Source organism: Pelodiscus sinensis, chromosome 1 (genome assembly GCF_052426305.1).
Source record: "Pelodiscus sinensis isolate ZL-2025 chromosome 1, ASM5242630v1, whole genome shotgun sequence".
Lineage (NCBI taxonomy): Eukaryota > Metazoa > Chordata > Testudines > Trionychidae > Pelodiscus > Pelodiscus sinensis.
This window is the reverse complement of record NC_143052.1, coordinates 193,518,815-193,541,816: the sequence shown is the minus strand read 5'-3', so window position 1 is coordinate 193,541,816 and position 23,002 is coordinate 193,518,815. Positions and strand designations below refer to the sequence as shown.

At 42.2% G+C, this 23,002-nt stretch overlaps 1 protein-coding gene across 1 annotated transcript in view; it reads left to right on the top strand.

Annotated features, from left to right (window-relative positions):
* The window catches only part of DSCAM (DS cell adhesion molecule), a 697,767-nt gene that overhangs the window by 645,213 nt on the left and 29,552 nt on the right, over nucleotides 1-23,002 (top strand). The window contains exons 30-32 of the mRNA XM_075912112.2: nucleotides 2,272-2,421; nucleotides 7,182-7,379; nucleotides 15,320-15,622. Of these exons, the coding sequence (XP_075768227.1) occupies nucleotides 2,272-2,421; nucleotides 7,182-7,379; nucleotides 15,320-15,622 (651 nt within the window). The remainder of the gene's footprint in view (nucleotides 1-2,271; nucleotides 2,422-7,181; nucleotides 7,380-15,319; nucleotides 15,623-23,002) is intronic.

Genomic DNA, 23,002 nt, shown 5'->3' with positions numbered 1-23,002 from the left:
GGGTTTTTTTTGTTTTGTTTTGGTTTTTTTACAAGTTTTATCATGTAGGGAGAGTTCACTCTTGAGTTATAGTAGCTGGGCAATAGGGGATTATAATGGAAATGCTATTAGCTCCTTAACTAGAGCAATGTGATCGATGCCACAGTAATATTGTGTTGCACAACGCAGTAATAGTAAGCTGGCACTTTGACAGGATTTACATCGACTTTGGCAGGTTTTATTCATGACCTGTGTAAGAGCTCCTCTTTTGTCAAGGACCATGTAGTTTGGTTTCATAACGTTCATCCTGTTTAGGGCCTTTTTTGGGCAAAAAATGCTAGTTATGTTTCTGTGCAGCATTGCTCATGTTAATGTTCTCTCGTCAGTTGAAAAAAAAAAAAAAAACAATTTATAGAAACAGTGGATCAGCCTCAGCTGATGGGTAAATTCACAGATGCACCATTGCAGGCAGTCCATTTAGAAGTGCATTAAAAAGCTATATATTGTGTGATAGCTAGAATTTTCCAGGGCTTTTATTGCTACTCAGAATAGATTAGAAAGACTGTAATAATGTAAAAGAAATTCTGGAGACTCAACCTGGATATCACTAAGCATACAAATGTAGTTGTTCTGCAAACGTGAAGTCAATGGATGATATACCAATGATTATAGTAGGCCTGTAAGGAACTTCTTATTAAATCATGTGTGATAGAATGGGCAACATATTCTGCATTCTGTATAGCTTCTTTGTAAAAAATAGCACTGTGACCACAATTGGAATAAAAAAAACTACTAGCTGCAGCTCCCCCACATAGCCTGCTTTGGTGCAGGGGTAGGAGGAGATTCTTTGTGGATAGTAAAAAGGAATCCTCAATGGATTGTACTGTCTCTTGGCAGAAAATCCATGTAGTTGTGGATTCACAAGTGTTTCTTTCTCCCCTACTCAGCCTGGGGTCTAACTCCCTCTCTTACCCCACTCCACAAATGCTGCAGTTCAGGAGTAGGAAGAAACCCCCATTTATCTGTACTCAACAGCACACAGAGGATCAATACCACTTTTGCACCATGTTCCCCAAGTCCTCTTCCTGTTGTGACCAAGGATGTTAAGTATCAAGTAATTCACTAATCAAATAGACAACGCATTTTTGCATCGACTATTCAATTAGTCGATAGGGCAGCGCTTCCCCTTTCAAACACCGCCATGGTGTTTCAAAGAGACAGTTCCACAGGGAGCCTCGGATTAGCTGGGGACTCCCCAGCTGACCCCAGACTTCACGCGACACTGCCACTTTGAAATACCACCGCGGCATTTCAAAGGGGCAGTGTCACATAGCTGATCCCAGGCTCTGTCTGGCGCTGCCTCTTTGAAATGCAGCAGCAGCATTTCAAAGGGGCAGCCTGCATAGAGCCCAAGATCAGATGCGTGGAGGAGCCCCTTTGAAACGCCACCATGGTGTTTCAAAGCGGCAGAGCTGCATGGAGCCGAGGACTCCAGGTTCTGTGTGGTGCTGCCACTTTGAAGTATCCCCATCTTCTCGCCCCCGTTACTGCCTCTGTCTGATAGAGGCAGCAAGGGGAGGAAGCAACTAGTTGACTATCCTGTCAGCATTTGATTATCAGATAGTCAACTAGTCCTTAACATCCATAGTTGTAATGCTGACCCATGCTAGTGAAGTTCTGCTGCAGGAAGTCCCCTTTGCAGCATAAGAAAGAGCTGAGATTTGACTCATAGGCTCTAGTCCCCAAAAGCATTTATGTACATCCTTAACAGTAAGCACAAGATTTATCCCACTGATTTCTATGAGAGTGCTCAAGTACTTAAGCAGGTTTATAAGCACTGTACGTGATTGAGACCCTAGCACTGCAGTATTTTTGTTCTGGTGCTGCAGAGGCAAAGCTAACCAGAAGAGAAAGCACAAGATAGTTAACAAACTCCTTTCAACATCACAGAGGCAATTGTTTATGCATGGAAAAAAAGTAATTAAATAATCCATGGTCATGTTAATCTGTGCTCTATGAAACATAAAGAGACTGTGAGAATGTGGACAAGTGTTTACAGAATAGAAAAAGTCAAAGTATTTAAGGCAAAAGGTTGTTACAGGCATTAGAGTTTCTAAAAAAAAATACACAAAAAGCTTATCTGCATCCCTTAAGGTCATCAGATCGGAAACAAAGGCCCATACTTAATACTCATTTATTTGATTTTATATAAGCCTGATGATTTAAACTATTTTGAAGGATCAACAAAAAAAAGTATTCCTTATTTTAATGCCTATTTTCTGTTGCTTACAGATGACAGATCAACAGTGTTGTTAACTGATGCTGATTTTGGAGAGACATCCAAACAGAAATCATTGACAGTTACTCATACAGTACATTACCAGTCTGTCTCACAAGCTACTGGACCATTGGTTGATGTTTCTGATGCCCGGCCAGGAACAAGTGAGTATAAAAGAGACTATATTACCTATAGTGGATATCATTACCACTGTATTTACATTATCATGGTACTTTCTGTATTTAAAATGCAGTGGGGGAATTATTTTGTTCACAGGAAATAGTCTTCCAATTGGAACCACTGTGAAAGTGTTACATATTAAGATTAATACAGTACAAGCTTCCTTTGCGTGTTAAAATGGAGATATAATTTAAGCAATTCAGATGTGAATTTTCCTCAAAGAAAATTTATGCTGGATTTTAACATCTAGAATGTATTGAGTAAATGTTTCTAATGGATTTTAATATATAATAGATATTTATTTTTCAGAAATCAGTGTAGCAATAAACTGTGATTGTTTCTAACAGTCTAGGATTTGAGAAATACACTTTCTCATTACTGCATTTTTGAAAAAATTACATTTCGACTTACCGTATGGAATTCATTTTCCCAATTATGTCCAAGCTGAGATCGTCTTACAATGATTTAAACACCAAAATGGACAAATACACTACTACAATGCATTCTTCCTAAACTCTGTTATAAAGGTGTTCCATATCTGTATAACTGGAAAAATTGAATTTAATCTAAAGAGTATGTATTAGATAGTAATATGGCATACTGAAAGTATATATAATCTATTCTTAGGATATATAGAATACAAAGATCAAGTATAGTTATTGATTTTTATTATATTGAAAAATTAAGATTACAAGAATGAACAATAGAATAGAAACCTGCAATGGTTTAAAATCTATTATTTTTAATTATGCAAGATCCTGCCCTCCAAAGTTGTTTTTTCTAGGGATGATTAGATATTAGATAACACACCAGAATACTTACATTTTCCTTCCCTTATCTCCTCCAGATAAAAACCCATTGAAGACAATGGAAATGCTGTTACTTAGTTAAAATAGGCTTTTAATCAAGCCTGGTCCACATGTATCCCAGAAAATGTGGTGGGAAACATGTTAAATATATTTATTGTCTGTTTTAGCATTCCTTGAATATTTGAAAATAACACTAAGTGTAACCCACACATTTACTGGGTGTAGTATACTGTTTCAGGTAGTAGCAGTTAGGCCACTTACAGAGAGAGAGAATGAGGCCAGGTCTACAATAGACCTGAAAGGTTGATTTAAGGTAAGCAATTCCAGATACTTAAAATACATAGCTAGAGTCAGCTTACCTTAGGCCAAGCTTGGTGCTGTTTTCACAGAAGGAAGCCAATGGGAGCAAATGGGAGGTTCTGTCAGTTTTCCTTACTCCTCGCAATTGTGAGGAGTACCAGCACTGACAGGAGCCACCCTCAGTATTCGATTTAGCGGGTCTTAACTAGAACCGCTAAATTGAATACAAGAAGACTGATCTCTGGTCCAGCAAGACGTGGCCTGAGTTTGCTCTATAGCCTTAGTTGAGAGCCAGCTGGCTTTTAGCTCAAGTGGTAAAGGCTCATGCACTAAGCTTTAGAGGTCCCAGTTTCAGTTCCATCTATCAGCATTACATATGCACCATAAGTGCTGGAAGTAGGGGTTCTGGGAGTCCTACCCAGAAACCTCTGGCATGAAGTGGTTTCCCTCACATATAAAGTTTGTTTGGTTCAATGTCTCTCAGCACTTCACTATAAAAATTATCCCAACTTCCCTGCTGTGCCCAGGTCCAATCTTAGAATTTTGAATAGCATTTCCCGAACTTAACGCACTTAAATGAATTTGAGGGGCACAAGGCGATGCAATTTTCAGTTTTCTCTGCTGCATAAGAACAGCCCTGCATAAGAACAGCCCTGCTGCTTGTGTTGATGACTAAGAATAGCTACTAGCATTAAAGCAGATATGTTAAAATAACAATTCTCCAAACAAGCTGGGAGCTCAGATTGCTGATCCCCTCCATTGCAGAGACCATCCATGCATCAGAATCCATATATGTGATTGCAAAAAGTCTGTGAAATAGTCTCCTTTTTAACTTGTAAAATAATTGTTGTTCAAAATCTAAAGTTTTATTCAGAAGACAAAATTGGACCTGAGAAATGGACTCAAATAAAATGTGGGTGGTTTAGGTTATTTCTTTGAGATGCCTCTGATACCTCAAAAAACTGAGGCCCTACATAATGTGCCTGAATTTTAAAGGTCCATTCACCTTTTTTGTATTTGCAAGAACATTTCCAAATATCCTGGGTCAAAATTTGTCCTCTGATCAAGTGGTCCTCTTCTGCTAGAGGTAATTGTATTTCAGTGGTGCACAGTGTATATATTTCACAGTAGGTTGCAGAGGGTTTTGGGAACCTTCAGGATGAATGGTTCTGAAAACATATACAATGTGTATTTATTAGTGATATTCTTGGCTAGCTGAGATCTTATCAACTGTATAGCTACAAAGTCAAGGAATAGCTGCTCACTTCCCAGCTCCTGGAACTCTGCTAAAGGCAAAGAACTGTGCTGCAGCCCAAGCATGAATATCTACACAGCAGTGAAACAGCCCCTTAGCCCATGCCCCTCAAGCTTGAGCCTCAAGTGTCTAACTGCAGCATGCAGCTGTTAGACAAAGGGAATCTAAAGAGGGCATCTTCTACGCACATCCACTGCTTCTTGGGTTTCACATCTACAGTGGATATGAGTTAGCCTTACAAAGCCACATAGGAGAATAAGAAGGCACAATTCCTCCTCACTTGCTCCTCAAGCCTGACCGTCCAAATACTGATATCACAATTCATAGTATTAGGGGAGAAAAACAATAGTGAGCAAACAGGAATGGGGAATGATTAATGGCAAGCCTCTGCCCCTCCATCCAACAGAACTCGACTGTCATAGAAGAGGAAGAAATCTGCCAGTGATGTGGTAATTTCACAGTTCTAAACACCCCCTCTACCACCTCCTTCGGTCTGCTTCTGAAGTGGTGCAGCTATGCGCCATGTCTTGCTCAGGGCAGAATGAACATTGACAATCTAGCCTCTTAATAATTTCCTACATTAATTTTTTTATAACTAGATACTAACTTTGCAACTATTGTCCTTGTTCTAAAAGACAAGTATGATATAGTGTTTATCAATGGCATTGAGTTTATATTTTTGCTTTGCTGTGGAGGAGGATCTGAAATAGAAGGTCAAAAACGCATGGTCATTTTGTATTTATAAATAACTTGCACCTTTGAAGTAACAAGCTGTAAAGGCTTCACAGGGAATGTGGATTCAGAAACAATGCTCAAAGTCAGTATCTACTGATAGTTTATCCTTAAGCCCATTTCTGTTAAAATCACCTGCTCCAAAGTAATAGAACAGACTTACCATGTGAAGATCAAAGAGCACTCTTTATTCCTTTACTCACCATTTTTACTAATCAAAGCTTCAAAATAAAAATCTTTCCCTGATGGTTTAGTCACTTTCCATTTGCCAATTAAAAACTTTTCTTTTCCCTTTGGCTTATGAGCAAGGCCCTAACAAATTCATGCCCGTGAAAATCATATCATGAACCATGAAATCTGGTCTTTGGGGAATTTTACTCTATACTGCAGGTTAAAAGTAAACAACAGTACCTCCTGATTTCTTCTGATAGTATCAGTGCTGCCTTCAGAGCTGGACACCATGAAATTCAGGATTTTTAAAAAAGCTGTGCCAGTAAAATGTACAAAAATGGACTGTGAATTTAGTAGGGCTCTGTTTATGGTGGAAAACAAACCTTGTTTTTGTACCAGCACAACTGATGATGTCAGCAAAGCCCAGGCATTTGCTTTTGGCAGGTAGGGTGTGTCTACACTGCAGGATTTAACTCCAAATAAGCTACACAAATTGAGCTACGTCAATTGCATATTTTATTTCAAAATAGCTTATTTCAAAATATGGAGAGTCTACACAGCACTAATTTCAGAATAAAGCACTCTTCCTCCAACTTTCCTTATTCCTCATACAATGAGGATTGCAGGAGTTGGAGTAAGAAGTCCTCCAGCTTGACAGTATTTTGACACTGTTTCAAAATAACTGCCTATTATGTAGACACGGACTAAGTTATTTCGGAATAGTGCTAGTTATTTCAAAATAGTGTTGCAGTGTAGCTGTAGCCTTAGTTTGCTTGTACTTCCTTGGAATGGATTGTCTCTGGGTCAGCAAAGCATAAAATATTTTAGGATCTATATAAATAGTTGATTTCCTTTTATTTCTAAGGAAGAATTGGGGTGATTTTTTTTTTCAGACACTCTAAGAATTTGTATGGATTACCATCAGGACTTGAAGGAGTTTAAAGTTGGCCATGTTTCAGCTACCCTGTAGCAGCTCTTTAATATGCATGATCAATACCATACAAGCCCAAATGCAAACAAATAAATAATAAATGCATAGGGTTTTGATAGTGAGTAATACTGATGCATGTTAATGTTAAGTACGATCCCTAAAATAAGAAATGTGATAATATAATTTCCTAGACACTTGTCATCTTTTCATTTATATTTTATAAATTGGGGTGGGGTTAGTTATTATGATTCACTTGAAGAGATAATGAGTGAAATAAAATTACATCCGAGTTGGGAACTGGTTGGAGACCTTTATTTGTTCATTCCGAGACTTTTGTGACGGTAGAATTTTTGTGAAAAAAATGTTCTCATTACGGAGGGTTCTCACTGCACTTCACTGAATCACATTTTCATCCTTAACTCTTTTTTGTAACGTTTTGTTTGTAACAGTATGTCAGTTACCACTTCATTTCAATTATTCCGCTAGTGATTTTTCAGTGAGTAATTAAGAAACTAATGGCAAAGATGCTCTGTTTGTCAATCACAGATCCTACGACAAGAAGAAATGCCAAAACTGGGCCCACAGCTCGCAATAGGTATGCTAGTCAATGGACTCTCAACAGACCCCATCCTACTATATCAGCCCACACTCTCACTACAGATTGGAGGCTGCCAACACCCAGAGCTGCAGGATCAGTAGACAAGGAAAGTGACAGCTACAGTGTGAGCCCCTCACAGGATACAGGTATAATGTTGTTTTCAGAATTCCCCACTAAAGATAGGATTGACCTAACTGGAGTAGAAATCACTGCATGGGATTTACTATATTTGCTGCTCAGATAAAGAGCCTTATTTTCTTTTTGAAGCATTTTAAAAATTCACCTACTAACTTCAGCTGTTACTGAGTTATGCAAGTGCCTACCATTTACGATAACAAGAATTATGTATATGACTCCCTATACCAAAAATGCACTCCGAAATCTTTTTGATGGTTTTGTTGGTAATTTTTCTGGTCACTGAAACTATGTACTTCCTGAGTTCTAAGGGAAAGGTATGAGAATTTGCTTCATGAAATGGCACCAGCCAGGAAGTGGCAGTATTAGCAACTGGGAAAATGGAGTCAAACCTGGAATGGTTCTAAGGTTTGAGCTACTATAAGGTAAGTTGTTTCCAGTGGTGTAATTTGCTCAAGGGGGAAAGACCCAGCTTTGGGCTCAATCAAGTACTCAATATCATCAGGGATATTGAACCAGGCCCTTGTTTTCTTTGGGAACAACTATATCTATATCTGCTGAGAAGGGGGAAATTGAAGATGCAGTTCCTCACTCAATCTTTAAATTTTTTGTATCCAGTTAAAATGCAGTTGTGGGATTGAATAGTGAATATGATTTTCTTTTTCCTCTGTACTGAACAAAAGATGAAGAAATGTACAGCTGGAAATGAGTTACATCATGTTAGCAGGGAAACACGAAGCAGTTCCAAAGCTAGATTTAAAAAAAAAAAGCAAAAATGTTTGTTTTGAGGTATGTCCCTAAGAAGAGGAGGTGACTTTCTGCCTAGCTCAAGGTTGCCCAAAGGGAACTGCTTATATTCCCTTGGGATTTAGAAGAGCTACACAGGAAAGTCTCCAAACAGCCAGTCCCCAGAAGAGAAAGTTAACCAGAGCAGTATACGCAAATAGCTTTTTGAGAGGGGAAGGGAGGGGAGGGGAGGGGTGTTAAATGCAATTATTCTCTGAGTAAGAAAAAGCAGATGTCTACCTTGCCCTGAACTAAAAATATTTGGTCCAAAAATATATATTCCTAAAGGCCCATGTCTACACTATAGATAAGATACAAACAGTTGCAGTTGATCTTCTGGGGGTTGAATTAGTAGATCTAGTGAAGACACACTAATTCGAACTGAGAGGGGTACTCCGGCCAATGCCAGTCGTCTTACTTTTATGAGGAGTGTGACGGACCGGGCCATGTCTGGGCACAGCTGAGGGCGTCCGCTCAGGGCGAATTGCTCAACTTCAGGGCTCCTTACAGCCCCCAGACTGGTGACCTCTCCAAACCGGCCACAAACGAGTCCCACAGAGCGCTTCAGCTGCCTGCCTGAAGCCTCATGCGCAAAACCCCTCTGACACCCCAGCAATATCCGTGCCCCAGATGGCCCGGGCCTCATACACAGGTGGGGGGTCCTAGCACCCAATCCCACCTACCCTGAACAAGTTCTGTCCGGTTCCAAGAAACCAGCCACAGATCCCTGGTCAATTTACCCTTTGGACCTTACCCACAAATCACGCTGGGCCAATCCTTTAGCATCTAACATCTAAAGGTTTATTATTACAATAAAGAAAAGCATGAGAGTAAGTTTGTTAAAGAATAGTACATTACATGCATTGAATCTCCCAGTTCTCAATGCAGGCTCTAGCAGAGATGTTACAGCTGCTGGTTTAAAAGTTCTTGTTGCGCATCCTAGGATCAGGATGGGTCCACAGGTCTTTCGGGCTCTTCAATCCCTATAATGCTGCCTCTGGGATGAAGTGCTGAGCTGAAGACAAAAATGGAGTCCACCACATGGCCTATTTATCCCTCCTTCCTGGTCTCTTCTTGGCTACAGCAGGTCACCTGGTCCACCTTATTCCTGTGTTCCCTGCTGGTAGCCCTTAGGTATGAGTCACCACTCATTCTTTCGGTGTGTCCTTGGCCCATTGAATGCCATTGTCCCACAGGGCCTCGCCAATTAGCATGTCCATAGGCCGGGCCCTGCCCAATGCTCAGCCACATGCAGGGAAATATTCAGTATCCATACAAGTACATGCTTATAATTGCACACAAAGACATTATACAAACACATGAACAGCATATATAGGATTAACAGACAGTAAGCTTCTATTCAACACCTCACATGGCCCCCTTTTATACCATTTTTGGCGCCAACACCCCCCCATGGGTGCAGCAGTGATCTGGCTGCTCCCTTCAAAGTCCAGTAACGTGAGAGTGTGCTCCCTTCGATTTCCCGCAGTGTGGACAGCGCCAAAATTCGAGTTAAGATACTTCAGCTTCACAATTAACGTAGCTGAAGTTGTGTATCTTAATTCAATCTTATCCCCTAGTATAGACTAGGGGAAAGACAGCCAGTCCCTTCAATCCATATTTCAGAACCTTAAAGTATGGCTTGATTTTCAGAAGTGCTGAGCACTAAATATCTCCCAATAATTTTCACTGGGCTGCTCAGAGCAGTAAGCAGCAAGCCTAGCAATATTTGTAGGATTAAGCTGTTATCTTTTAAGAACTCACACTCTCCTTTTAAATACCTTACAGTTGAATACTGTTCTCCTAATGGTATCCAGCATTAATATCAGGAACTTCTTATGGGCTATGCTTTTGCATTATAAAGTCCATTGTTAAAGTAAATTAGGTGAAACAGACTTGTAAGACTTATTCAGTTTAGAATCAAGGTACATTTACTTTTGCAGTACAGGCAGTCCCCGACTTACGCGGATCTGACTTAAGTCGGATCCGCAGTTACGAACGGGGCTGCCCCAGAGTACACGGACTGCGGGACCTCGCGGTCCTGCCGCCCGTGTACTCTGGGGCATTCTCTGCGTCTCCCTGGTCTGCAGACCAGAAAGACGCAGAGCAAAGCCGCGGAGGGGCTCGGGCAGCCCAGGGGCGCCTGGGCTGCCCGAGCCCCCCTACCCGCCCCCCCCCCGCAGCTTTGCAAAGCCGCGGGGAAGCCGGCAGCGGAGCAGTCCAGGCGCGCCTGGGCTGCCTCGCTGCCCGAGCCCCCCCGCAGCTTTGCAAAGCTGCGGGGGGGCTCGGGCAGCGGGACAGCCGCGGGGCGTCTGGGCTGTCCCGCTGCCGGCTTCCCCGAGGCTTTGCAAAGCCGCGGGGGAAGCCGGCAGCGGGACAGCCCAGACGCCCCGCGGCTGTCCCGCTGCCAACGTCCTCAGAGGCTTTGCTCCCCGTCTCCCTGGTCTCCAGCAGACCAGGGAGACGGGGAGCAAAGCCGCGGAGGATCCAGGCGGCGGGACCGCGGTGCATCTCGGTCCGCCGCCTGTGTCTTCCTGGTCTGCTGGGGTGGGGGTGGGGCACAGCTAGTACGCCCTCCCCCCCCAGCAGACTAGGCTTTTCTCTGGACGCCTGTGGCAGAGCAGCTGGGGTGCTGCCGGTTGGTCCCGCAGCGCCGCTCTGGGCGCTACTGGTCCAACCCAGCAGCACCCCAGCTGCTCTGGTCCTGATTCAGCCGCTGCTGGTCAGTTTCAGCAGCGGCTGAATCAGGACGCCTGGGGCAGAGCAGATGGGGTGCTGCTGGGTTGGTCCAGTAGTGCCGAGGAGCGGCGCTACTGGAGCAATCCAGCAGCACCCCAGCTGCTCTGCCCCAGGCGTCCTGATTTAGCCGCTGCTGAAACTGACCAGCGCTGACTACAGGAAGCCCGAGGCAGAGTTGCTCTGCCCCAGGCTTCCTGGAATCAGCTGCTGATCAGTTTCAGCAGCAGCTGACTTGGGGACGCTTGGGGTTCTTAAGTTGATTCTGTATGTAAGTCAGAACTGGCGGTCAGTTTCAGCAGCGGCTGAATCTGGACGCCAGTTCCGACTTACATACAGATTCAACTTAAGAACAAACCTACAGTCCCTATCTTGTACGTAACCCGGGGGCTGCCTGTACTAAACTTATGCATATCTAATCAGTGACCTTGATTTGTATTTTTTGAAGAGAAGGTAGGGCCCTAATAATGTACCTGTTAAATCTTAGGAAAAGCACAGTGATGGGCTGCTCTAATGGCTCATGATATTTCTGCACCAAGCTGCATGGAAATCCAAGTAACTCTCTGGGGCTGTCAGGAAGTAGGACAGCTAAGGAAGGCAGTATGTCCAGAGAATACTTTATGTTGCCCATCAGACATGCCTCCACCTCCATCCAGTTAAGGAGTTTCATCCAGACTCCTTTTCTAAAAGGATGGTGAGGTTACTTCCACTAGCTATACTTTCAGAATACTTATACTCATGCTAGGTTGTGGGTGTGGTCCTGCTTTTGTTATGCCCGCCCTATGCTGTAGACCAGCGCTACTCAACATGTGGTCTGCAGGCCGCATGCGGCCCGCGGACCATTTATTTGCAGCCTGCGGTGCAGTTTGAGTTTACTTGGGGCTCAACACACAGCTCATGGGTAGGAGCCAAAACAAAAAAGGAGTCAATATAATGGTCTTCTGTTGATATGCATTTTAGTAGTTAAATTCCTGGACCGTCACTGCTCATTAAAAGTGCTGTCAAATGGGTAGAAATCGGGTAAATATTGCATTTTGTTAGTATCAGCAGAACTGACTTAAATGGGGCTTGCGTGTTGTGTAGTCTTGCCTTAATCTCTGTATGCATGCCCGTCAGTGTGAAATAATCTATTTGCATATATATCTGCATGTATATGCAACCTCACTTAAGTTCCAGCCCTTGGCATGTTCTGTGAGTATCACTGTGGCCCCCAGAGCTACCAAAGTTGAGTAGCCCTGGTATAGACCTTCTCCAGAGGTATCCTGGTAGTGCTTCAGTCCCCCCAAGAGATCACATTCTTTCACAAGGCAGGCCACACAGCCTCAGTGCCTCTGACACTGAAGCCTCCTAGGCTCCAGAACACCTGTTCCTTACTGTGAGCTCTGCCCAGTAAGTCAAACTAAAGCAGACTCGTGTTCAGAGATGTTTATCCCCTTGTGATAATTCAGTAAATGTCTGCCATGTGGCCTTATAAAACAGAGTAGGGTTTTTAGCTGAAATACAGCATGAGGAAGTCCTCAGATTAGCATAGAGAAGAGAGAATTAGCATAGGTAAAGAGAGAGTTTAGAGTGGCCAATGCTAGGTCTGCATCTAGCCTATCTATTCTAAAATCCATCTCAGCTCTGTCTCTTTGACTTTCAGTCTTCCGTGAGAGCTCCCATGTTGCTTTGTTGCCGGTTCTTATCACTGACATCTGATACCTCTTGCCTTTGTTCTCAGGACACAGCCTGACTGTGTTCCCATGTTCACCTGCTTTTGTGGTTAGGTGTTAACCTTTGATCATGGGAGTTTCCATTTTCCCTTCCAGAACCTGCGTTCAAACATGTTCAGCTTGTTATTCTGGTCTCCAGCCATGCATGAGTCAGACACCTATACCTGCTCTATACCTGAAAAAATGGAACATTTTAATCCTTCATTCATTGGGTAGCAATACTGAGGTGCTAGGTACAGAATCATACTGGCGGTTCATAAAAATGTTACCCAAAAAATCCCACATGCAGCACAAAGCAAGATTCTATTTGCCCAGGGTAATTGTATTTGATGGACAAGTAAAGTATCACTAGGTTTTCTCACCTTCATCCAATCATCATGTAAAAGGACATGCATGTGGATTCACTGCATGAGCTAGTAAACTTTAACAAAGATTTTACAAGCCTGCTTCATAATCTATAATATTTGAACAGAGGTTGTTAATTATTATAAGACACCTTCCAACTCTATCCCTACCCTTTAAGATGCTCAGGGTTTTATATGAGATATAAAATTGGAAGGGGTACAAAACAAAGGGGTAATAAAACAATATATACCCTTTGCTTTTGATTTTTAGGAAAGGAATGGAGTCAGAGTGATAAATCTACTGTTATTTTAAAAGACAAAACAATTGCATATTGAAGTTTATAACCAAACATGGCCACTCGACTAGAAATGCTACAGCAGCATAGCTGCAGCACTTCAACATAGACACTCACTACAGCAACAGGATGAGTTCTGCTGTTACTCTAGTTAATCCACCTCCTTGAGAGGCTGTAGCTAGGTCAACAGAAGAATTCATCCATCAGCCAATAACTGTCTACTCCAAGGGCTAGGTCAGCTTAACTCCAGTACACAGTAGTGTTGGTTTTTCACACCTCTGAGTGACATAACTAGCTAAACTTAACTTTGTAATTTAGGGCTGGACTAAGAATCAATAAATGAAATGTAGTAAGGGCCTACCAGTTTTGATCTGCTTTCAAGATCTGGACTCAGGTTTGCAAAGCAAGGCAACTTGGACATATGAGGACAGAGCTTAGCATTTTGTGAATTGTCCCAGATTTATAGGTCACTAGCTTTAAACCGAGTGGGGACATGTCCAAAAGTGCTTTAATCATTCACATCTATAGGTGAGTTTGAAGGTGCAAATGAAATTGTCATATCATAAAAACACTTATGAATTAAAATAATTCATTTACCTCTTTATACTTGACAGGTGTATTGCTCTCCTTATAGAAAAAATACTGATAATAGGACTCTAGTATATGATATAAACAATAAAGAGTTGCAATTAACAAATTATTGCATCCAGTTATAGTAGTAGACTCATTTTATGGCCTACTTGTTGTTGCAGCTACTAGTAGTAGTAGTATCAATTTATTGAGTAGTGGTATTGTGCATACAACTATACAAAACCTGAATGAGGGCATGGTTCCACCCCGTGGACCTTGTGAAATGTGTGTACTCTCCCGATGTTCCACAGCAGAGAAATAGAGCATTCCCAGAACTTTTCCATTTAATTAAGCTCTCATCTGCTTCACTTCTCAGGATCTGGCATTGTGCTTACAATATGCTTTACAGCAGGGATGAGAAACTTCAAGCTCAGGGGCTGGATGTGACTCCTGGCTTGCCTGGATGTGGTCCCTAAGGTTCAGGACTCCCCCCTCCCCAGCATTAGGGAACCTGTGCTGGCACTCTATCCCTTCCCCCTCCCCTCGCAATCCCACTGCAGTGTTGGAGCACATAGAATCCACTAGCTTGGGCCTTCCCAGGCTCTGGTGTGCAAGGCGAACATGGGGAGTGTCATTCTCCTTCTCAGTCAGGGGCCACATCAATGAGGGTTTGGTTGTTGTTTTTGACGTTTGCTTCTCACTTGTATGCAGCCCTGGACTGATTTTTCTGTGGGTCAGTGGCCCCGACCCAGAAAAGGTTCCCCACCTCTGCTTTACAGCATGCAACTAATTAAATCTTCAAGAATAATGATGCTTGTTCAAGAGAAGTTGATGTCTCCAATAATCGGTAATGGGAAAAGAGACACTTCTATATCACAAAGGACTTGATTCTGTGCCCATTAAAGTCAATGGTGAAGTTACCCTTGACTTCATTAGGGATGAATCAGGCACCAGAATACAAGCAGATTGGCAACAACCAAAAGTGTTAGCTTCTGATGCAGCCATGTGCTCAGTGTGAGATGAATTGCTGGTTTCAGTCAGGTTCCTAGAAAACAAATGTCTGTCTCAGAATCATAGCCATTCTGTTGTACATTTGTTGGCATTCTCAGCAGAAGGACTAAGTTGTGGGTGTGTATAGAATGTGAGCTATCCTTTTACTCCTCAAAGTGAGCCCTCTGGAATATGTCTGAGGCACAGTAACAGAACACTATATTGAAGCTGTTCTTGGCATTGCTGTGTCTGTTTTGTGGATAAACAATGGTACTAAACTCACCTGTCAAAAAACAAAGGCGAGAGGGGAAGGAGTGAAACAGTAGTCACATTTTCTGACTGAATAAAAAGGGTTTTTTCTGCTTCTAAGCAAACAAGTCAATTCTTTTAAATGTGAAAGATCAAAAGAGAGTAAATTCATACAAATCATAGAAAAAACACACCATAGTAAAAATTCTTTAATATTAATTATTTAGATACTGAAATGACCACACTGTTATCTTTTCTGGATGTTTAGATCGAGCAAGAAGCAGCATGGTCTCCACAGAAAGTGCCTCCTCTACATATGAAGAGCTAGCAAGAGCATATGAACATGCTAAGATGGAAGAGCAGCTGAGACATGCCAAGTTCACAATTACGGAATGCTTTATATCAGACACGTCATCGGAACAGCTAACGGCAGGGACTAACGAGTACACAGACAGTCTGACCTCAAGCACACCATCAGAATCGGGAATCTGCAGATTTACTGCTTCACCCCCGAAACCTCAGGACGGAGGACGCGTGACAAACATGGCAGTTCCGAAGGCACATCGGCCAGGTAAGAGCACAGAGCTAACCTTTTGGTAATTTGAGTGAGTCTTTCACTGTGTGCATGGTAGATAGGACAAAATATATCATAATGAAGGAAGAAAGCATTCATATTTAAGCACAGAGTACAGAATAACTTTTTAACATAGCCAATGTTATATTCAGTGTAATCTTATCCTCCTATATGCAGACAAATTAAAAACAATGGCATAACAACAGCCTTTCACTGGTTTCAAAATAATGCTGCAAAGATAATTGAAATTGGTTTCAGACAGACATAAGACCCTTTCAGTGATGTCATTGAAGTGTTGTATTCTTCCCTTGATGTCTGTGCTTACAGAATTATAACTGTTTGACACTGGAAAAGAACAAAAATATGAAAAATATCAAGAGAGCATGCTACCTCAGGGGACTGACAACGTAAGTGCTGGAACTAGGCCAGGTTTGAAGGGGTTTCCAAAATATACAGGATTTAAAATTTGGTTCAATGACACTTAGCTCCCTCATTATTAAGCACTGGAATAAATTGCCTAGGGAGGTTGTGGAATCTCCATCACTGGAGATATTTAAGAGCAGATTAGATAGGCATCTGTCAGGGATGGTCTAGCTGGTGTGTGTTCCTTGCTTGCGTGCAGGGAACTGGACTTGATGACCTCTTGTGGTCCCTTCCAGTTCTAGTATTCTATGATTATATGATTGTATAAAAATTATTTTAGCACCTTTGACTGTTAATGGGATATCGGGTCTTCCACCATTAGATCACTAATTTAAATCCATCCCAACTTATTAGTGATTAATAATGTCTAATGGGTGCTTATTGATTTTAGTCCAGTTCCTAAAAGGCAACAAATCCTATCTTTGGCAATATCCTTTTTATTTTATTTATTTATTTATTTATTTACTGTCTTACTTATACAATGCATATGTATGCATGGTGCTCTGCAGGTAAAATTATGTCACAATCCCTTTTCTGAAGAGTGTACAGTCTAGATTACACAATGCATGACGTGACACAAGGAATGATGATGTAAGTGAAGAGATATTCACAAAGTTAAAAGGTTATTTACAGCATGTGCTTTATTAGTTCCATTTTAAAATTATTCTATCTGCAATTTCATTTTCTAGTAAGTTTGTTCGCTAGGCTGAGTTGGTGTTGGGGTTTCCTATATATGTGTAGAAAACAACTCATATATTGTAGGTGCTTTCTTTACATAAATAATAAATACTACTTATTGAACAAAGGGGATTTTGAGGAAGAGAGGACAAGCATAGCAAATAATGCTGGACAGAATGTTCCAGGAGCAGGAAGTAGCAGTCAGAGAACCAAGGAGGGGCTTCTGGGAGAAGGGTATCAGAAGAATGTGGAAGGACTCAGGAAAACAAGAAGAAATGAAGTTGGAATAGTCTGGGTAGGTAATTCAGAAGGCTTAAAGGGAGGATAGGTAGCAGAAATACTTTAGTGGAGAAAATGGCAGATTGGCTCTTGGGTAAACACTGGAAACACAGACCCAAGAGTGGTGATCACTTGGGATATGTGAATCTACAGAAAACAAGAATAACAGGTATTTTTTTCTTGCTTTGCTGAGAGGAAATATCCACATTTCACAGTTCAAGGAAAATTACAGTCTGCCCCTTCCAGTCAGTCAACAGACATGTTCTATAAGTTTCCCAGGCAAATAGTTTACTCTTCTTTCATTTTTCCAAATACATTATTTATGCTGTTTTAATATTTTTAAATGTTCTAATGTGTTCTAAATAATGCACATGCACCCTGCGGGCAGCCAGGGCTAAAAATCAGTCCCCGGGCTTGAAACTGAAAGCTCCATAGTTTAAGATTTCAGCAGTTCCCCTGCAGTGACTCAGCTCTAAGTCCATCAGCTACATTGATTTGAATTCACACCCATTTTATTGTATATCGCCTCTGCTTCCCCCCCTTCAGCCCTTTATGTGCTCCACCTCTTGCTGTCCTCTTCCTGCTCTGCCCCTTCATGCCCCCTCCCACAGGCTTGCTAATCCTCCATATGCCCCCGGTAGGAACAGCTCCCTCCCAGTGCTGTGAAGAGAACCAGTCCCTGGTCACAGTGCTCAGCTCAACAAGAGCTTGGCTGACAGGCTGCTTACTTCTCCCACCACCTCTTGCTGGGCTGGTGCCACAGGACGGCTGGAAACCTGCTGGTCTGGGATGCTGGCCAGGAGAAGCCAAGCCCTGCATGTGCCATAGCCCCGTACAGTGCTGGCACAGGGAAGTCTCTTTTCCCCTCAGCTAAGCTCTGGAGTGGTGGTGGGGGAGAAGGGAAGTGATTTCCAGCTTGTTTGTGTCCTGACCCTGTAGGTTCCACAGCAGCCCCCCAGATTGGGGCTTAGCACTCTCTTCCTTCCCCCAGTTCCAGTCCCCAGGGAGTGTAAGGTCACTCCATCCCCTAGGCACTTTCCCCTGCTGAACAAGCTTTCTGTCTGGGTTCATTAAAGCACCTGCAGTCAGGTTCCCTGTGCCCTCGTGCACAGTGCATCCTTAGGGATTAACCCCTTCCTGTCTATGCCGTAGCCAGGGCACAAGAGGTGTCTGGGTTATGTCAGTAGCCAGCAGCAGCCTGTTAGCTGCCATTCTACACCATGTAGAAAGGAAGGTGTGTTTGAGGGAGAGAGGGAGGAGATGAGCTTCACAAAGACATGGACCAGGTCTCCCCACCACTACCTCCCTGCACAGCTGAAAGCAGTTCTCATCCATTCCCTAAGGCAAAGTGCCAAAAGGTTACATTCTAGTGTAAGCCCTGGCAGAAATTGGAGTGGATGGGGGGTATGACACTGGTCCCCACACCACCACCACATGTTGCCTCCAGAGAACACAGCAACAGCAGAGCTGAGTCCATCCCAGGGGCCTAGCCCGGAATGGAGGGCAGAGAGTGCCGCGCCAGGTCTGTTCGTCCTTCCCCCAGTATGAGAGAGGGGTACGGGAGTGTGTGTGCGTGTCACCTGTCCCCATGCAAATTATAAAGATAAAAAGAATTCAACTATGCAGTGTTAGTCTTTAACAGGGACTCAGTCAACTTACTGTTAATTTGAACATTTGTACTACAGATCTCTGATTGACTGCCATTGAACTCACTCGACTATGAGTAATTTTATCAGGTGTTCTGTATTCAACAGAGGGAAATCTGGTCACCCTAGCCTGGGGTCATTGTAGGTGTTTGGGGGAGCTCACAGGGTGCTCTATGTGGGTGGCAACACATGGCACAGGACCCACCCTGGTCCCAGGACCCCTTCTGCTGTTTCAGGATGTAGCAGGCACAGTGGCCCGAGACCATTGCTGCTGCTGGGTGGGGTGTGGTCATCCAAGACTGTCCCAGCAGTGGCAGATGCCCCAGGCACTGCAGAAGTCTCGGAGGTACGAAATACTCACAGAAGCTGTGACTTCCATGACCTCCATGGAAGACTCGCAGCCATAATTAAGTCCCATGGATAATAAATGTTTCTTAACATGGTCTTTTGGTGATACTTTATAACTGAAAGGCCTTAGACAAAGTATGGAAGTATAAAGAAGCTGATTTTTGAATACCAGGAGGAAGATAAATCTTTTCCCAGTGTCCACATTGCTGATGTGTGACTCAAGGGGCTTTTTTCAAGCATTTAAATCCTTAGAAATTCTGAGAGAGTTATTAATTGAAATCTAATTAATTAACGACATTGATGTGCATCTGGTAGCATGAAGAAATAAAAATGGCAAAATGTTTAGGTTTGCTAGATGAAAACATTTGAAGGTGCATATTGAAAATGCTCTTTGATGCTGGTTTTCTCACTTAATGTCATTCTTTTTCAAGATTACATCTACCTATCTGTTTCCATGGTATTTTTCTTTTCTTCTGTCTCTTGTATCATGTCATTTTCTGTAACCTATGCCTTCTTCTTCCCAATTTCTGATCTTACCTTTCAATCAAATGTCTGTAACCCTCCTGCTGCCAATTTATGGCTGTAGGCATCTACATAAATAATAGCTATTATTCAGAAATAATCCTAGGAGAGTTTTGGATTAAAAATAGAATGTATTTACAGGACATTCCACACTAGATTATAACAACTGGATATTTTCAGAGACTGGAAATATTGAGCTTAAACTGCCTGATGATAAGAGCTCCTTTTCATTAGAACAAGGTAATAGATGTAGATAGGCCCATCACATAACTTGCTGTATAACAAGTCAGTGAGTCATAGATTTTGGAATATTTGGGGCTGACAGAGTACTCAGGTACTTAGCTAACCATTCCTTAGCCTGTTGCTCACATTCATTCAGACAAAACTCTGAAATCTTAGGGCTCAATCTTACAAACTGCTGGATGATCCTGTGTAATGCTAAGCACCCTCTATTCTTATTAATTTAATTAATTTGTGGAAACATAGCTTCTCACAGTAGTGCTCAGCACCTTGCAGGATTGAGCCCTTTAGTAAGCAGGAGGTTCCAAAGCATTTGAGCAAGCCACCAAGGACCCACTAATGGTGAGCAGTGGAGAGTTTGGGGCCCCAAAGGGAGCGAGAAAGGCAGGGTAGCCCATTTTCAGTTTTGATGAAGTCTCTATTCAGGGATCTGTATAATAGAATCATCCCTTATTGCCCACCAGCTCAGCTTCATTCAGAAAGTGTCATCTCAATCCAAATATTTGAATATTTACTTATCTCTATGAATGACAGCAGCAAATAACCATTCCAGGTTGGCATTTTATATTGGAATTCAATTTGGATGGCTCATCACACTCGTAGGCGGACATAAAATTTGATTTTTTTCTAGCACAAGAGATTGGAATTAGGACAGCCTTTTCACAACCTCTGTACTTCAATTGCAACTCTAATTGTTTAAGTAGTAATATATCATAGAAGACCTCTCTGCTTACTACAATCGACTGTAAATCTTTCACTCCTTTGTGATGAAATTAGAAACTGTGATCTCTTTTTCTCTCCCAATCAGCTATATTTCTGATCTTCTGTGTTCTCATGCACATGCTTACTTGCAAGAGGAACTTAGAATTGGCTTCTGCTTTCACTGGATTTCTGGTCCTATGTTATTCATAATGTTTAGTCTCTACAATTAAGAGAGACAGCTACATGAAGCTATACAATCATGGATTTCACAATTAGTCCATTAAATTTCAATAAGAGTTATTTAAAAGAAAAAAAAGATGATGATAGGATCTAATTAAATGAACTGACAAATTTGGAAACAAGAATAATTTTATACTAAATTAGAGACATGCAGCATCACTGTAAATTCATTTTAAAATATTCAAGTGATTTATGCTTAAACAGTGCAGATTGTCTAGCAAGTTCTGCTATAATATGTCTCTCTCCATCTCATCACAAGCATTCCATCATTTTCACTTATATGAATAGGACATATTCTAATAAAGCATCTTTTTAAGGTACTATTGGAGGGGTTGAATTACTAAATATCCCTGTAGTTTTACTTTTCTACATATATACTTTTTTTTAGGAATCACAGCTGCAGGAGATGCAACAAGGAACTAAGTAATAATTGTTGGCATCCTTTTGTCTGTGCGAGATGGTGGGAATTGCAGCCTGTAATGTAGATGGTTTGCAATGTCTCATGTGACTGAATAGTCCAACCCAAGATTTGCATGATCTTTGGCAATTATTGCAAATATATGTATCTTGGTTGGGAGCTGCTTGCTTCCCATGGGCTCTTTTCTTTTCTAGCTGTAGGAATTAGCTTCTGGACTTTGAAACCCTGATGGAGATGATGGCGCCACTTGTTACGATAACTTGTCAAGGCTTTCCATTAGTCAGGATAAATTACAAATTCCTTCATATCTTGCTTGCATATGTCTTTATAGCAGAGCTTGGGACATCCTGTTGTTCTTAGTTCCTCTGACAACTCCCTATGTAGCAAGATCTTGCCTATGCATCCATTGCCAACCTACTCAGTCAACGCAGTCATCTTTGATTAAGCAGGGCTGTCACAGTTGGCAAATTTGCCCTTTGAAGAGCCTCTGAGGATGGTGTGCTTTTAGATCACCATGATTGACAGGATGACCCCTCATCTGCATCATTGTGTTGTGATATGGACCCCACACAGCTCCTGAATGCCAATTAAAATGTCTTGAAGCACCTGTAAGAAAGAAAACCAGGCATCATTGATAATGAAGGCCACTTATGGAGGGACTGGGTGGTGATTACAAAGCCAGGAAGTTGAGAGCAGAAGAGACTGCCAGAGGAGAGAATTTGAAGTCACTCTCTAGGACTAGCGGAGGCTCGAGGAGGAAGCCCAGGGCAGGGACATAGGAGTGTGACACCATCCCGGACAGAAGGGGCACCCTGTGGTGAGTGAATACCTTCACTCCCCTCATCAACAGAAGCCACAATAGAATGAAATAAATTTAGTGTCACATGGGTGGAGGATGGGGCAGAGCTACAGCGTGGCATATTCCCCACCGCTCCTTAGTGACTTGCTCCTTTGAGTATTATATCAGGTGTATAACCCTAGCACTCCCCACCCAAAGAGACGTAATCCTATCTGTCCTCCATCCCTTGGGTGGCCACATGAAGAGCTGCGCATGATCTAGCTTTTAGAATGCATATTATCCAGACCCTCTGATATAAATATGCTTATATTGTCCAAAAAGTCTCTCATGTGCCCTTTATCAATAATAACTTCTGCGTGGTCTTTAATGTTTAGTTAATTCAGTGCTAGGTGTGCCTACCAGAAGACTGATGTCTCCAGTGGCATAATGATGTTAGGGATATGATTCTTTTGGAAATGTAACATTGCCAGTAAAATCCCCAGTGAAGATGCAGTTACCTTAGTATCTTTTACCAGTATATCTTATTCCACTTACCAACCCACAATAAGTTTTTCCAGTATAACTGTATCTATGCCAGCGGGATTTGCCACTTTTAAATATAGCAGCACAATAAAAACAGCAACATTTCGAAGTGATGACAAGTCCTTGAGATGCAGAATGCAATCACTTCTATGAAACAGTGGCTCACAGAGGCCCGCAAGTAGATGGTGAAGATTAACTGCTGCATGCAGAGTGCTGTTTTATGATCCCAAGCAAGAGGTGAAAGTTAAGAGTGGCCTGGGCACAAATCTTATTTTCCAGACTCGCACAGTATGGATAAAAATAAGCAACTCAGACCAATGAGGGGAAAAAAATGAAGTGTACAGTAATCAAGTTCAGAGTTCATTCTTTGCGGACAATAGCCCTGATCAGGCAAAAGAGAGATGAACTGGTATGCAAGGAACTCAAGGTTGTTGAAGCTGGAGGTTCAGTTTTCTGGCAAAGGTTAGAGTGCAATATAGAGGGGAAATCTATTCTGAAACTCAGTTTCTGCTGAAAAGGGCTGGCATCCGTGAAACTGCAGCAGTAACTGAACCTGATAT